General features: G+C 36.2%; 1 protein-coding gene across 1 annotated transcript in view; it reads right to left on the reverse strand.

Moving 5' to 3' along the window:
* LOC106156515 (nesprin-1-like) overlaps positions 1-15,598 on the reverse strand; it is a 119,740-nt gene extending 104,142 nt beyond the window's left edge. Inside the window, exons 1-25 of the mRNA XM_087005459.1 lie at positions 15,466-15,598; positions 14,932-15,121; positions 14,085-14,228; positions 13,597-13,773; positions 13,198-13,332; positions 12,102-12,263; positions 11,580-11,800; positions 11,158-11,266; positions 9,748-10,068; positions 9,309-9,485; positions 8,701-8,841; positions 8,233-8,399; positions 7,353-7,503; positions 6,411-7,055; positions 5,832-6,152; positions 4,948-5,589; positions 4,587-4,758; positions 4,152-4,300; positions 3,662-3,823; positions 3,203-3,376; positions 2,609-2,926; positions 2,065-2,385; positions 1,634-1,803; positions 1,062-1,218; positions 760-912 (exon numbers count right to left, since the gene is read on the reverse strand). Of these exons, the coding sequence (XP_086861585.1) occupies positions 760-912; positions 1,062-1,218; positions 1,634-1,803; positions 2,065-2,385; positions 2,609-2,926; positions 3,203-3,376; positions 3,662-3,823; positions 4,152-4,300; positions 4,587-4,758; positions 4,948-5,589; positions 5,832-6,152; positions 6,411-7,055; positions 7,353-7,503; positions 8,233-8,399; positions 8,701-8,841; positions 9,309-9,485; positions 9,748-10,068; positions 11,158-11,266; positions 11,580-11,800; positions 12,102-12,263; positions 13,198-13,332; positions 13,597-13,773; positions 14,085-14,228; positions 14,932-15,121; positions 15,466-15,596 (5,610 nt within the window). The 5' untranslated portion in view covers positions 15,597-15,598. The remainder of the gene's footprint in view (positions 1-759; positions 913-1,061; positions 1,219-1,633; positions 1,804-2,064; positions 2,386-2,608; positions 2,927-3,202; positions 3,377-3,661; positions 3,824-4,151; positions 4,301-4,586; positions 4,759-4,947; positions 5,590-5,831; positions 6,153-6,410; positions 7,056-7,352; positions 7,504-8,232; positions 8,400-8,700; positions 8,842-9,308; positions 9,486-9,747; positions 10,069-11,157; positions 11,267-11,579; positions 11,801-12,101; positions 12,264-13,197; positions 13,333-13,596; positions 13,774-14,084; positions 14,229-14,931; positions 15,122-15,465) is intronic.
* Between the last annotated feature and the right edge of the window lie 109 nt (positions 15,599-15,707).

The raw sequence follows: 15,707 nt of genomic DNA on the forward strand, positions 1-15,707 counted from the left end.
CCAAATTTCCAAATAACTGAAGCAAAGTCAGACACAGATATTTGCATTAAGCTTTTTTCCACCTATGAAATTGTGCCTCTCTCACCAGGTGCAAAGCTGGCTTTGTGGCCCATACAGGAAGCACATTTTCAACTTGACAGAGCTACGTCACCAAGAGACCATTCTCAGTCATTTTAGGTGGAGCAGTATGCAGTGTATGAAGGTTTTAATTTCGTGTCAAAAGAAAAAAAAGGGGGTGGGGGTATCTTTCAGGGCAGAATCCACCAAATAGACCAATCATGGACTTTTATAGATGAATGTGAGAAAAATTAGTGATTTTTTCCCCATTTTTTTCCTGACATTTCTTGTGTGTTGCTTGTAATTTTGGTGTCAACGAGCAGGCTTGGGTGTAAACTACTGCCTATTTTTTTTTCAGGACCAGGCACAGGTGTCGTGAAGTGTGGGACGTCTGGCAGAGGGAGCTGCTGACTGTCAGCAGTGCAGTAGTTTGTTTACATACAAGAGGGATGCACATGTTCAAGTACTGCCGGTAAGAAATACTTTAACAGTTTATTTCTGTGCCATTGGGAATTATGTCACTGTGTATGCTGTATGTATGTACTGTATGTGTCTGCTGCATGGGGATAGGAAAATTATAAAACTATTTGGTTAATGCAGTTTTGCAGGCATTTCTCAGTATGGCCGTCAATGGGAAATTATTTGCTGGTTTTTACCCAGCTGCAAGCAGGCAATTCACTTCTTGATTAGTTCCAAGCATACCTTGATTAGTTCCACTAGCTGTTGGAACTTGGCAGACATCTGAGTGGCTGAGGCTGTCACCCTGTTGTCACCTGTGGTTTCTGCCAGGTCACCTGCCTGGGACCCCAAGGTGGACATTGCATCTTCATTTGCCTCTACATCTTGTAACAAGGCCTAAGGTATGAAATAAAAGGTGCAGATTAAAAATGTTGGCTGGTGCTTAAGGAAATAACATACTGAACAGAAAATAACAATGTTCAGGCACAATATGTCAAAGTCATATATTAAAAGTCTCATCAGTGAATTATAATAACAAAGCCTACCTGGAATGATTCTAGTTGCTTCTTCTTGCCCTGTAGGTCAGGTTTGAGAGTTGCTTCAGTCCTCACTCTGGCCTCAGTGTTCTTTAACCACAGCATCTCAGCCTCCTCTGTCTCCTCATACTCATCCCATTGCTGTAAGGTGGACTCCAGCCTCTCTCTGTGAAAAGACACATTTCAGAGTCAAGTCAACATAAGTTGTATTTGATTTTTAGCCTTTTGATTGGAATTTTTTTTTTTTTTGCAATATTAACAATGATGGTAAAGTCACAAATTTGTTTTTCACCTTTTGTATTTACCTTTAGTTAACAGAAATGAATAAACTGAAGGATTTGGGTAAATTACAAATTTCAGTATGATATCACAATTTATATCCCCAGCTGGTTGTTTAAATTTTGACCATAATGACGATTTTCCATCATAGCAATGTTCAGGTAAAATGAGTTTTGCCACTGATGGCGATGCAGAGGAGAGATTCAAATCCAGGTATAATCAGTTAATTAGTGAAAAACATGCATCAATGGATTCTATAACTAAAAGATAAATACTGTAAATCAAACAAATGTTATACGTACTTGGTTTGGTGTAGATTATCTACAAAGTCTTTGAAGTCATCCCTGGCCATGGAGCCCCTGCCCTGAAGATCACTCTGTCTAGATCCTGTCAGTGTGCTCTCAAGCAGGGACATCTTGGATTCTGCTAAATCTGTTTTGGTTTCACCTTCACCAGTTTCTCTCAACAAATCCTGTAATTGTCAGTTTTTTGTACATAACTGATTTGTAATTGAAGGTGTATTATAAGGGGTTCATGTTAAAATCAATTTTAAAATTCGAAATTAAAATCAATTTTAAAATCCAATTTAACTTTAAAAACTAAAATTAACCTTAAAATTTTACTTGAATCACTTTAAATGAAATTTCAAAAATACTGCAAGGAACAAAGAAAATTATCTGTGCCACAATTGCATTGACTGAGATATTTTCACACTAATAAGAAAAAATCCTACCTCAATGGCTGACAATTTAGCTTCCACACTGTATCTGTCCCCAGCTGGCTCCTCACACCAAGCCATCTTCTCCTTAGCTGCCGTCAGCCATCTTTGATGATCTTGCTCCGCCTCGTTAGCATGTTGTTCTAGGGTGCGCTCCAGGATGTCTTCAACTTTCTCAGCTCTTTGTAGAGACATTTCGTGTTTCTTGGCCAAAGCGGCCAGATCTTTGGCAAGACTGGCAGTCTCTGGAGTCTGATATTTGGCAGTCAAAGTGGCAAGTTTTTCCTGCAGTTCTGCTACTTTCTCTTGACTAGCAAGGAACTGGTCATGGATTGTCTGAAAACAAAAGTAAAAAATTAAGGTATTAACATTTCCATTAAAAGGATAAATTATGAAAAAAAAAACATAAGAACATTTCCACTTCCTAATGAGTGCTATTATCTGTCTTGGTAATCAAAACAGTTACTATAAGTTCCCTCTGAAGATTTTGGGCAAATTTTTTAACACAAATTTTTTAACTTGATATGGGATAAAACCATGTTGATGTGACACCACTGACCCTGCAATCATCCAGTCTCTCCACCAGCTGTTCATCAGTCCCAGTCACATCATCATACTTGGCCAAGTATTCTTTCATACTGTTCAACATGGAGGCTTCTTCTTCCACCTCTCCGGTCAGTCTCTCGGTCAGGTCGAGGAACTCGGTCAGAATTCCTTCTAACTGGTCAGCCAGGTCATCAGCTTTTTTGAACAGAGAGTCAATCTGTTGCTGTGCCATTTGAAGACTCTCGATCTCACATCCATTGTTCAGACGTTGGAGGTCGCTGGTTTTCTTACAGGCAGATTCGAACAGATCTTCAAAGTAGGGTAATTCACCCTGTAATAAAAAAATGACAAAACAAATGACACATTACAGTGAAAAAAATTAACATTCAAGTAAATCCATCAAGGAAAGCTTATCAAAATTGTAAAATAAAGGCTAGGCAATGACAACAGGAACTTAACAAACTGTTTCTTATAAATGCTACCTGCACTAAAGTAACTACCACTACTAATACTATCACTTATATTTTAATATAAGTGATAGTAGTAGTTGTTTATAATTACTAAAAAAGGGTTTATAATTATTTTAAATTAAAAAGAGGGCCCATACCTTATAGCTGTCCATGGCATTTTGAGCCCCGACAGTGTCCCTGAAGTGATGGGCGTGGTCCTCCAGTCTGTCCACCACCCCCTGGATCCAGGTGAGGACCTCCTCATTCTGGGTCAGGATCTGGCCCCAGTAGACCAGCTGGGCCTCCAGGTTCTGCTTGTTCTCTGATAACAACTGGAAGTAATATTACTTTGGGTTAGACACAAGAATTCCATTTTAAAACTTTAATGTTCATTTTGTAACGCGCAACATTGATCCAATTAAATCATCCAAAAGAGGAAAAATTTGAAAATCTATAATGTAGATGGAATTGCCTAAAAGTGGGAGTGCATCAACAGTATCATTTAATTCTATAGTCACATAAATATAAATATACATAAACAATGCTTGCTTTCTGTGTCTTTCAATGGTCCGATACTACATTTATATAAAAAATTCTATTGTCCCTGCAATATTTACCAGTAATGTTTTCTGCCAAGCATCATTATCAGCCTGTATTTCTTTTTTCAAACGCGTATTGTTGAAATTCTTCAGAACATGGAGGTCACTGATCAACTTTTGGGCCTTGGTATTGAAATAATTTAACTGCGTGTGGTTACTGACCAGTTCAAATTCTGCTTTCTGGAAGATAGAAAAGATAGGGCATGAAATGCACTTTCGCAAATTTTAAATTTTATCCCTGTTCGATGTAAACCTTGTTCTTCATTCTTTATTCCAGTGTTGGCTCTGGGTCTCATTACATTTATTTCAAGCTTGATGAGGTATATTTCCCCTGGTAAGGGGAGTGGGGTGTGTATGTGCACGTGTGTGTGCGCAAGCACATGAGAGTGCATGTCAGTGCAAGTGTGTGCACTTTTAATTTGTCATACGCTATACACCTACATGATTTTTCAATCCTATATATATATATATATATATATATATATGTGCAAATGTAAATCAAACTTACTTTCAGTTTGTTGAGCATTTCTCTGACTGCTGCCTGGCTGTTGCAATCTGTTGTGGCTTCTGCAACAGCCTTGACCTCACTGAGCAACCTGAGCACCCCCTGGTGGGCATCCAGATACTGCTGCCAAAGGTCTATTAAGGACGAGCAACCTGAAGGCCAAAAAAGTATTTTCATTTTCTTCACCTTAAAATACTTGGCATACAAATTTGATTTAACAGTGCGCCCTTATCTAACAAGCTAACTGTCTTTAAATTTAAGCTCTAGTTCTGTAACATAACTTAAGATTAAGTTCAATTAGAGGGAATTATATAAAAGATCTACATGTAGTAATCTTTGCAATTTAGAATTAAGATTATAAAGCTAAGACGAGTGATTTTGTTCAAGAGATTGAAGGCTAATTTTGAAGTAACAATTAAAATATATATCATAGCTCACCATCAGCTCTTTCAAGAACCAAAGCCTGGAAATGTTCCCAACGGTTCTCAATGAACTTCAAATTCTGCTGAATTTCTGGCACTCTGCTGGGAGAAAGGCGCAGGAGCTGCTGTCCTCTGTCATGGAGACTCTCATAATTTGGCACTAGAGCATCTTTTTCCTTTTGAACAGTCTAGAAGAAAAATTCAAACATTTTATCCAATTTGAAATCATTCAAACAGTTTTCTTTTAAGCACCTGTATCTATAGCTATTGTATTAAATGTTAAATGATTTAGACAACAAAAAAACTCTGAACATTGTTCACCTTTAACATTACCCGTACAGTATAAAATGTTACCCTTTTTCTATACATTAACATACCATTATATCTTTTGACAAGCTCTTTATCCCTTCCAAAGTTGACTCCTTTACTTCAGCTGCTTCTATTTGTTGACTAATATCATCTATTGTATTCTCGAGTTTCTTTTTCTCAGCTAAGAATTTCTGCCAGAGAGATTCGATCTCATTCAAATTTTCCTGGCGTAACTGAATTTCCTTAGCAACCACATTACACAATCCCAATATGCTTTGGACCTCGATGGAGAAATGAACGGGAGTCTGTTTTGCTTTGTCTAATATTGTGACCCTTGCTTCAGGCATCAATTCGTCTAGTGTGTGTGCATGTTTGGTCCATTCCGCCATTTTGGTTTGCACATCTTCCAGGTCATGGGACAGCTGCTCAAGGTCATTTGAGGTCAATTCCTCAGACTTCAGTCTGGTCTGAATTGCTTCAAGTTTGATTTGGTTTTCGTGGTGCATTGTCTGATAACGTGACCATTTTTGAAATATTTCCTCTCTGTTCGCCAACACCCGATGAAGACTGTTGTGCTCTTCACGGACAGTATTTTGTCTTTCTGCGAGATCTTCTGCCTCCTCAGGAGGGCAATGTTTTCTAAGTTCAGTTATCTCAGCATAAAGTTTAGTGAATGTGGATCGTTTACTCTCAGCCTCAATTTGTTCAGCCTTGAAATAAATTTAATCAAAGATGTACATTTCAAATCTCATTTAAGTATACAATTAATAAGCATGTTAACAATATAGACATAAAACAGTTATTTCCTTTTTCAGGTAAAAATCAATAATGAAGCTAAACAAGTCCCACTGCTATTTCCATCATAAAAGTTCTCAAACATACCCACTTTTCTGTGTAAATTTATGTAAATTTATGTCAAATTTAATTAATTAGGACTGTGTTAAACTGATACCTGTGTTCTGCTGTAGCCTTTATCAACATCGTCACTGTAGATTTCACTGGTTTCCTCAATACGTCTGTGCATCTTTTTCAGCCATTTCTCAAAAGCCTCCAGTTTATTGTAGAAGTTTTTCCTTTCTTGGAGGGTCTGCGCAATGGCTGAGACCCGCTGAGAAATGGTGGATGTGAGACTGAGGGAGTCCTGCTGAACCTGTTTTTGCTTGCTTTCTAGGGCCTCCACAGCGTCAGGGCAAACATGGGGTTGAAGTTGGCGGAATTGTTTGTCAACAGAGGCCAGGACTGGCTGTCGACTCTTTATCTCTTCTTGCAAAGCCTGAGCAAAATTCAAAATAAGTTTCATACACAAAAGATGGAGATCATATTTCAATTTTACTTGGCAATAACGGAGACATTATATACTTCAAATGAGTTTAATTGACAAAAAAGTGCATGTAAATTGTAAATAATGGTATGTGTTATACCACAAGCTTATGGGGCCAAAGTTATTTCATTTTCAAAATATTTTGATTTATATCATCTAAAACTAAACAAACAAACTAACAACTAGCTGACTATACTAGTGAATGAATACCTTATGCTTAGCTAGCTCCATTTCCAGTTTCTGAACATTGATGCTGCTGGTGAGAACCGTTTCATCTCCAGCCAAAAGTTTCTCATATTGGTCCAAAACATCTTCATATTCTCCCACCTCTTGGTGATAGGACTCCCACTGTGTGTACATCTGATCAAGCACGTTGGCGCGTTCCTCCGCCTGCACTTGGATCGTGTTCCAACGACTCTGAATTTCCTGCATCTGGGCAGAGACCTCTGGGTTATCCAGCAGGCGACTAGATTCTTCCAGTAGATTGTCATAAAGAGCATGGTTTTCGTCCTGTTCTTTCAAAAAGGCTTGGTGATTTTGTAATTGTTCTTTGGCTTCTTCCATGGAGGACGTCTGCGCAACAGGCGCTGATAACAGTTTATCTGCATTGTGCAACCATGGGAGTAATTGCTGTAAGTTATTTTGATACCTGTGCCAGTGTTTAACATTGTCAGACAACACGGTGCTTTGTTCTTTGGCGTGCGCACAAATATTCTCCCACTTCTTGCGTAGATTTGAAAGTTTTGTCTTTAAAGCTGCAGTTTCGCGAGATCTGAAATTGTTTGACAAGTCTCTTCCTCCGTCTTCCAGTGCTTCAAGTTCTGCGTGATTGTCATATACTTCAGAGCAGATGTCCTGGAAAATAGTTTGAAATAACAAATATAATACCATGGAAGTTAATAGACTTAAAAGCCTTAACCAAAGTCATAGTTTTACTTAAGGCCATTAGGGTAATTTATACAAACAAAAGGATTTATCAGCAATAAATGTAATGTTACGAAATAATCAAGCCAAAATCTGAAATACTTTGTTTGCCACGTATGCCCTGATAGAGAGAAACAGCTGTGGTCATTTTTTACTAATAAAATACTAATAAATAAATAAATGGTCAAATAAAACCAAAGATAACTTCTAGCTGGACTTTACCCATACCTTAATTCTATTGAACTGTTCCTCTGGTGAACTCTTTTCTTCTGCTATCTGACTCAGTTTGTCTTCACTAGCATTAAGCCAGTTGCTGAAACCATTCAGTTTTTCATAGTACGTCTGCCACTGTTTCTCTGCAGCCTTTAATTCTTCAACTCTGAAATAACATAAAGATGCCACATTAAAATAAAATAAATGTTTCTATCAAATGGATAACCATTTAAATAACTCAATCTGCGATATGACTTATCCCAATGGAAACAACATAAGATTTTAAAGCTTAAAGGTACATACGAACCGAGCATCGGTGGAGCGTGGATTCCCAGCAACACATGTAAACCACTTCTACTAGATTCTTATATGACTCGAATAAATTCGACATGCCAAGGGTTAACCTGAATATATCACTCGATCAGCCATAAAAGACCTTTAGACTGCTCCTTTCTTTAAATTTTTGGTTGTAAATTTAACCTACTTCCGTGACCTACTTTCCTGCCCCATTGACATACAGCATAGAATGCCAGCAGAAAAATCTGTTCAAACATCATTTTCGGGTAAAATTAACAATGCCTTTTGGTAATTCTCTCAGTTATACTACTTGAAACTATATGCTGGCATTTGGTTGGTTTTTGTGACAAAAAAATGACTTTGTATGCATCTTTAAGCATTATTTGTATATATATTTTTAAAAATTTCTAGATTTTAAACAAGAGTCAAGTCCCCACAGTGGAAACACATCTGTAAATACACCACAAAAGTTCCAAAGACAGTGGGATAGGAACAACAAATTTCTAAAATTTCATCTTAAATTATCAATTTGGTTGAGGTTTAAAGTTTCAAAATCCACAGAATTCTATAACATTAATGTTTTTCAAAGAAATATTACCTGGAGCTAAGAGCATCTTTAGCCGTCTGCACTCTGCCTTCAATCTCCACCACTTCCATCTCCAAGCTGTGTCTGCGGCTATCGCTGGCATTACTCCTCAGAGAACTGTTCAAGTCCAATGTATCTGACAAATCTGGGTGCATGTCCTCCAATGTTTTCAGTAATGCCTACAAAATGTTGCATACTTGTTATTTTTTTAACCAGTAGAGATACCACATCTTATTAAAAAATAATTAAATGACTGATTATCCAAGAAATTCTATCCATATTCACCACTGTTTGAGTACCATTACAAGTCTATATTCCATCTTAGGTATTGTGTTCAATGTTCAGATACAAAACAGTGAAAGATAGCTTTACCCTGTATAATAATAATAAATATTCTATTTCTTGAATTCTATAATTCTTATCTTGAATACTTTGAGTCTTTACCCCTATTGCTCTGAATGATAAAGTATGCTTGGATACCTGTTTCTTTGCCAGTTCTTTTTGCACATTCTCCAGTCCTGGTGGGGCTGTAGGTTTGTCAAGCAAGGTCTCGGCTTCTTGTAGCACACTCTGAAGTTTCCCCTTGCTGTCCTCATAAGCCTCCCACTGTTCAAGGCTTTCCTGAAGTGGAAAGAATAACAGAGCTTGAGAAATCTGTTCCTGGTTGTGTTAGGTGGGACAGAATCTCATCCAAGCACAATCCGCATTCCAAACGGCATCAACCCAAGTTAAAAAGCAAACCCTTTTCCATTTTGAAAAGGAATCTAACTCTACCGCATGACCATTTAACGATAAATACATAAAAGCATCAATTAGGGACCATATTAGTTAGGCAAACATTTTTCCCATCCATGGAAACTTAGCTGCAGTGGTGATGACATACTTAAACAGATCAAAACTGATTTTAAAGACTAAAATTGTGACAGGTTTTTTTTAGAGCTTAAAAGTTATGTCATCAATGACATATGTCAGAGTGATCAACGTTAAAAGTAGTGAGCAAAAATTCTCATAAAAACTTGCAAACTTTTTTAGACATGAGCATCATTTGGAAAAACTATGGTTTTTTTTATCAATTACTAAAGTATTACCTTGAGTTTTTGCTGTCTCATCTGTGCAGTAGCAGTGGCCTCTCCCCAACTGCTCTCCAGGTCAGTAATAGTGGCATTCAGGAAGTCAGGGGTGTGGGCTTGCTGTTCTAGGTGCTTCCCCATGGCAACTTCACTTTCAACTTTCTTCTTCTCTTCTTCGAGTTTCTGTTGTAGTGCCTGGGGAGGGGGGAATATTGTAACATGAGCAGTATGATGCACTGATAATGGAACATTGTATATATTAAAAATGAAAATAAAAATTATATACATTTGAGTTAAAGATCTCAACTCTTTAGTCTCATAAAACAATTCAAATAAAAGTGCAATTAAGCAAATAAAGCTGCAACCAAGCTCATCTGCTGAACAAATAGTTAAGAGGTTAACTTAACTATAAATAATAATACTAGAATTATAGTTGTAAACAGTGCATGGGAAATACCTGTTGTTCTTGTAAAAGCTGCTTGACTTCTTCTATACTGTCAGCTGTTTCCGCCTTTTTCAGTGCCTCCTGTGTCTTTTTCAGCCATTCTGTCTGTTTCTGTACATTGTCTCTGTACTGGTAACATTGAACAGCCACAGGGGCCTTCACAGTTATGGTCTCTATACTGGGAATTAAGGCATTGTATTTTTTCAAGGCCGTTTCCAGTTGGCCTTGTTGCTTGAGACTTTCTTCATCTGATGTTTCAGCCAGAAGCTCTTCAAGAGTCTCCTTCAGCCACTTGGCCTCTTCCTGGGTGGCATCAATTTTTTGCACATTTTTCTGAAATAGAGGTTAAAAAATATCATAACCATCTTTTTAACTTTTCTTATAAAATATCTAAAACCTTATCAATACTATGTCAATCTGGTTGTGTGTGTTTTTTTTTTTTCCTTTACAAAAGTACATGTTGAAATATTCTTAGTTCAGTAATTTGGGTAAAAATATTAAGTTACAAAAAATTATATGATAAGCTGGTAAACATGACGGCTATGATAAAGTTTGATAAGCCTTGAATGGTTTAAAAGTTAACAAAGAATGAAAATTTAAAGTAGAAAAAAATAGAGAAATACTTGACAAAGCAAAATAACAACAGGAAGCCTTTAAAATCGACTGAATAAGTTCCTATGAAGATGAAAAGTAGAAAAGTCTTAGAGACTGAAAAACAACACATAACTGTCACAGCACACAACTGAATGATAGATTTCAAAGTTTGTGTCAATATCTCTAAACCACAATTATGGGCTACAAACTAAGAGACCATTCCCACAGATATTTAGATCGATCTATCCCCCTGAGGAGTCTCACTAGATTGCTGTCAGCTTGACCAGCTTAAATGTCTGTCCCGCCCACTAAAAGCTGTAAGGGGTAATTAAATTTTGTGCGCTAGGCTCCCGGAAGCTGAGAGCAATTTAGCGTGAACCCCCAGGGAGTTAGGTCGATCCAGATGGATCTATCTAAATCTGTGGGAACCCACTCTAAGGGTTATCTAAGAGGTAAGTATGACATCTTTATGACTTTAATTACCTCAGCCTAGCATGCAAAATACAAAAATTGTGACATCAGTGCACTAATAAAATATTCTGAAGGAAGGAAATACAGCAAAAATGACATCAAAACATTTATTCTGTTTTTCTAAATATTTCATTGTATTGAAGTGTGCTTTCATCAAATGTCACCATCATGAGGTGTATAGTTTACTAGCCTTCATTTTCAAATGGATTTTATTACTTTCGGAAATGATTGATGTATCAGTTCAGTCTACAATAAACCCTAAATCATCTATTTGGGTCTATAATTTTAAAATACAATTCTAAAATAAATAAATAAATTAATTAATAAATTAATAAATAAATAAATAAATCAACTTACATGGAATTTAGCAAGTGATTCTTTGTATTCCTCAGCAGAAGCAGGTTCTGTCTCCAGTTCTTGGACAGTTGATGACATCTCTTCAATCCAATTACTGAAGGTCTTAAACCTAAAATGGAAAAAGGTAACACTTACATCTAATTCAACAATTATTGTGTATTACCAAATACTGACAAACAGTAGGGCAGTAGTTCCAAATAACTAAATGTTTGCTATGGAATTTATAACTATCAAAACAAATTATATGACTTGAAAATCCATCACATATTAATCTATTTTTATTTTCAACAGATATAAAATAAATATGAATTAAATCATTACACCAAAAAAAGCATACATGGAAAAATACAAATATAAATGACTTAAGTTTCATAAAATATCAAAAATAAATAAATAAAACAAAAATAACCAAGTGCACTTACTTTTCACAGTACAGTTTCCACTTCTGTGGCATTTGCTTGAGATATTCATGGAACTGATCCAAGGCTTCGCACAGTTCCTCCCATCTTGTCACATGTTGCTGGTAACGCTCCTGGAGGCTGGTGTCGTCTGCCTGGTGTGACTGTAAACTCTGGGAGATGTTCAGCATATGCTGCAGACACTTCTGACACGTGGGGAAGAATCCACTTTGATTGAAGATTTCCTGCAACAGAGAAATACTGCATTACTTTGGGTAGAGAAGTCTTACGTAAACTAAATGAGTGGAAATAAGCCGTTTTCTGTGTCTTCCAGAAGACAGTTTTTAAGTTAACACTGACAGGGATTTAATTTTTTCTCTTCGAAGACGTTCAAAAATGGAGGATGGATCAAAAAAGATAATTTGGAAGACTGTCAGAAAATATCTCAGGATCTGCCCCTGTACAGAGTATTAATGTGGAGTTGAAGTTATAAGATTTAAGACAATTTTTACAGTTGGTAGAGAGAGAGAGAGAGAGATTACTCACATTAAATCTCTTCAGCAGAGATGTAAAACTCTCTTTCCTTGACAGCTGCTGTTGTAGAATTTCCAAGTTTGTTTCAGCTGCATTCACATTTTCCAAGAATTTCAATTCCGGCACCGTAAACTCCATCTTACATAATTTCCTTGGAGACCTGTACAGGAGATTCTGGAATAAACAAAACAGTTAATTGTAGCATTTCTGTTTACACTTGAACTGTCACTTATATTGTCATCAAGTAAATGTATAAAATAAAGACTAGTCAAAAAAGTAAAACTTAACAAGTTAAAACTGAAAAAACAAGAAGGTGCAAAACATATGTTAAATTCATTAACATCTACACTTTGAGAAAAAAAAAAGTTCAATATAAATCACCACATTTCTTCTTCAAATAGCCATAGTGAGTAAACACCTTAACATGTGCTCATATGTCCTGGCATAATTTGTATCTCTCTACACAACATTTCTGTAATATATTCCTTTCTCTGTGTAGTACAGTCATCAGCAGTTTATCAGCGCGGTCATCAAAGTTATCAGCGTCTAGACATCAGCCATTACTGTCCTCAGTGACAGATACATTTATCAAATATGCTTCTTGTTTCTATATATTTTCCTTAAATTGGTCACTTCATGTTGAACAATATATTTTTATTTTATTTACAAAGATTTTTGAAAGTCACTTCTCTTCTGTTATGATGCAGAAATGAAATATAAGCCTGTTTAAATCATAACTGGTATACAGCACTCTTAATACAGGTCAACTACTTTCCCATCATACTGATAAGAACTAATTGCAGTTTTTTCCTGTCCACTTATTCAGCTACGCATGCAAAAGAAGTCAAACAATCCCTTCATCAGGAACAAATAGGGAATAAAAACAAGAGGAAAACCTTTCCCTTTGCTTAATGTGTCATTTATGACCATTGTTGGATTTTGAATTTAGCTTGTTAATGAGAAATATGAAGGGGGTCCTTCAGTTAAATCTGTTACCAAAGTTTTTTCACATAAAAGAAATCCACCATAATAAGAACCATTCCATCTCTGATATATTTATCAAGACTTTCCTTTAAAAAACTAAGAGTGCTTAAAATGGTCTCAATACCTTCCACTTGGCCTGCAGTCCAGCCATAACTTTCTGTATTTCCAGACGACCTGTGTCAGACATTGGCTGGCAGAGGTCTTGACCAGCTCTTAAAAATCCCTGGAGAATCTGGGAATCCACATGGTCAAAGAATTCCTGAGAAAATCATGATGAGAAAATCATGGTTCAGATGATGATACTTTACTAATATATTTTTTACATTCTATTGTGAAAATTTTTACTTCTGAAATTATACAATATCAAATAAGAAAATATAACACTGTCATATTTTTATTGCTTACACATCTTAAAACAAGCTGACACAAAAATAGAAATTCATCAAGAGCCACCCCCCCACCCCCCCACCCCCCAAAAAAAAAAATCCTTTTGATATCAGATACACATCCAGAAAACCCATACCTTATGTTTTTCAATCATATTCTCAGCTTCAGAATCATCATCAAGTTCCTCCTCCAATATGTCTTTGGCCTTCTGTATCCATTCTTCTAAAGGTTTCTTCTTCTGATGGAAAAGCTGCCATTTTCTGAGTGTGGACTGGAGTTGGCCTTCCCAGTCCTTGGCCTGGCTAACACAAACCTGAACACAAAACAAAAGTTTGCAAAATGTAAGAAGATTACATGTTAGTAGATTAACTATAGTAGTTAGAGAGCCTGTAAATGTAAACTATTTCTTTGTACTCCATAAATAATTATTATTATTATTATTATTATTATATTACTGTCTATCAACCTGCATGCTTAGCTGCATCACAGGCAAAAATTTTTTACTACAACCTAAATCGGTATCAGACAATGAAACAAGTTTTATTTTAGAAACTTTTGAGGACCAAACAAGCTGCATCTTATTAAAAATATTAATAATATCTAATTGTGTGTAGACTAAAATACCTGGAATCTTTGGTTAAGTGAGGTCACAGTTGCTTCAAGGATACTGAAGTTCACAGATGGCACATCCATCTTTAAAATCTTCTGAAAGACTTTGTTTTTACTCTCCAAAATGGACTTGTAGTAGGTAATCTCCGCAAAGAAGGTCTGAAATAAAGTTCAATAGTTTTCTCTAGTTTCAGTGCATGAAAACATATAATTCATTTGAAATCATTTGAAAAGGCATAATCACTTATCTATAGCAGAATCACTTTCTCTGCAATGCTAATTGTTATTCTACATTTACCTCTTCTGAACACCCCCTACCCCAAAGCCTTCAGGTAAGCCCACACATCTTTTGTTTGAATCAATCAAAACTTCAACTGTAAGACATGAGCACCATGTCTAAAACCAAGTGACAGTGCCAAAATATCAAATGAATAAGGTCTAGCTTTTGAGAGATATATTCCATCTGTTCAACAAAGTGTCACACTTCTCACAGCCATGACTGGGCTTTAAAAAGCAAAGTGACATGTTCCAAATATGAAGAAAGTGTTTTGCATTTTTTGCATTGTAAAGCAGCCATTAACAATGATGTGTATATAGGCATAAATAACCTAGCTCCTACACCAAATTACATAACATTACAGCTGTTCCTGGCAGCAATCAGCTACAAAACTGATGTTAAAATTCAATTGTGCCTTAAAATAAAATTCACTGTATTGTATTGTATTGTATTGTATTGTATTGTATTGTATTGTATTGTATTGTATTGTATTGTATTACTGTATCGTATCGTATTGTGCTGTGCAGTACTGTACTATACTATATTGCATGACATAGAAACATATAGTTTTCTACAAGGCCTTACTTTGTGTTGCTCTGCCCTCTCCTCCAGTGCCTGGCAAGTGTTAGGAATGTGGTGCTGGGCCAGAAGCTGTTCTCCATTGTTCAGCCACTGGCTCAGGTCAGAGATTCCAGTCTCCAGAGATTCTACATTGGGCAACAGCTGCTTCAGGACCCGTAACCTCTCTGGCATCTCCTTGCGGATGATAACAAATCTGAAAAAAATATTAAGTGTAAAAATGGTTTTACCAGATAGTAATGCTTAATTGATAACCAGTTTTTTTTATTATAAAAACAATCCAAATGCAATTCTGAATATAAAATATATCAATTCAAACTTGATTTAACTTAGCATGCTAACCTGACAATGAATTTTTAATTGTAACAGTTTAAAAGCACTTAAAAACTGAGAGACTCAAAGTCTGAAGTTCAAGAAACAACAATTGGAGCAAAACCTTACCAAGCCCTTCTGTCAAGGAACACTAGGGTTACCATTATAACATAATATAGAAAACTTCAATGTCCTAATATTTATCAATAATCTGTAAAGATATTTCACCTGTCCTTGAAGTCTTTCATTGTTCCCAGCATAAAGTTAATTTCTTCTTGGGTGCTGTCCTTCACCAGAGCCTGTGCCATCTTGGACAGTGTCTTGAACTCAACCTCCATTTGCTCCATGTTGGATACCATGGTCTGAAAAAAAAAGCACAAATGCATTAGAGTGTAATATCAATTTACACATATGAATAGTAAAAAGGTACATATGGTCAACATAAACTGAAATGCTGTTAAAGCCGACAC

Source organism: Lingula anatina, chromosome 2 (genome assembly GCF_051362555.1).
Source record: "Lingula anatina isolate TDL-2025a chromosome 2, LinAna3.0, whole genome shotgun sequence".
In the NCBI taxonomy this organism is placed as follows: domain Eukaryota; kingdom Metazoa; phylum Brachiopoda; class Lingulata; order Lingulida; family Lingulidae; genus Lingula; species Lingula anatina.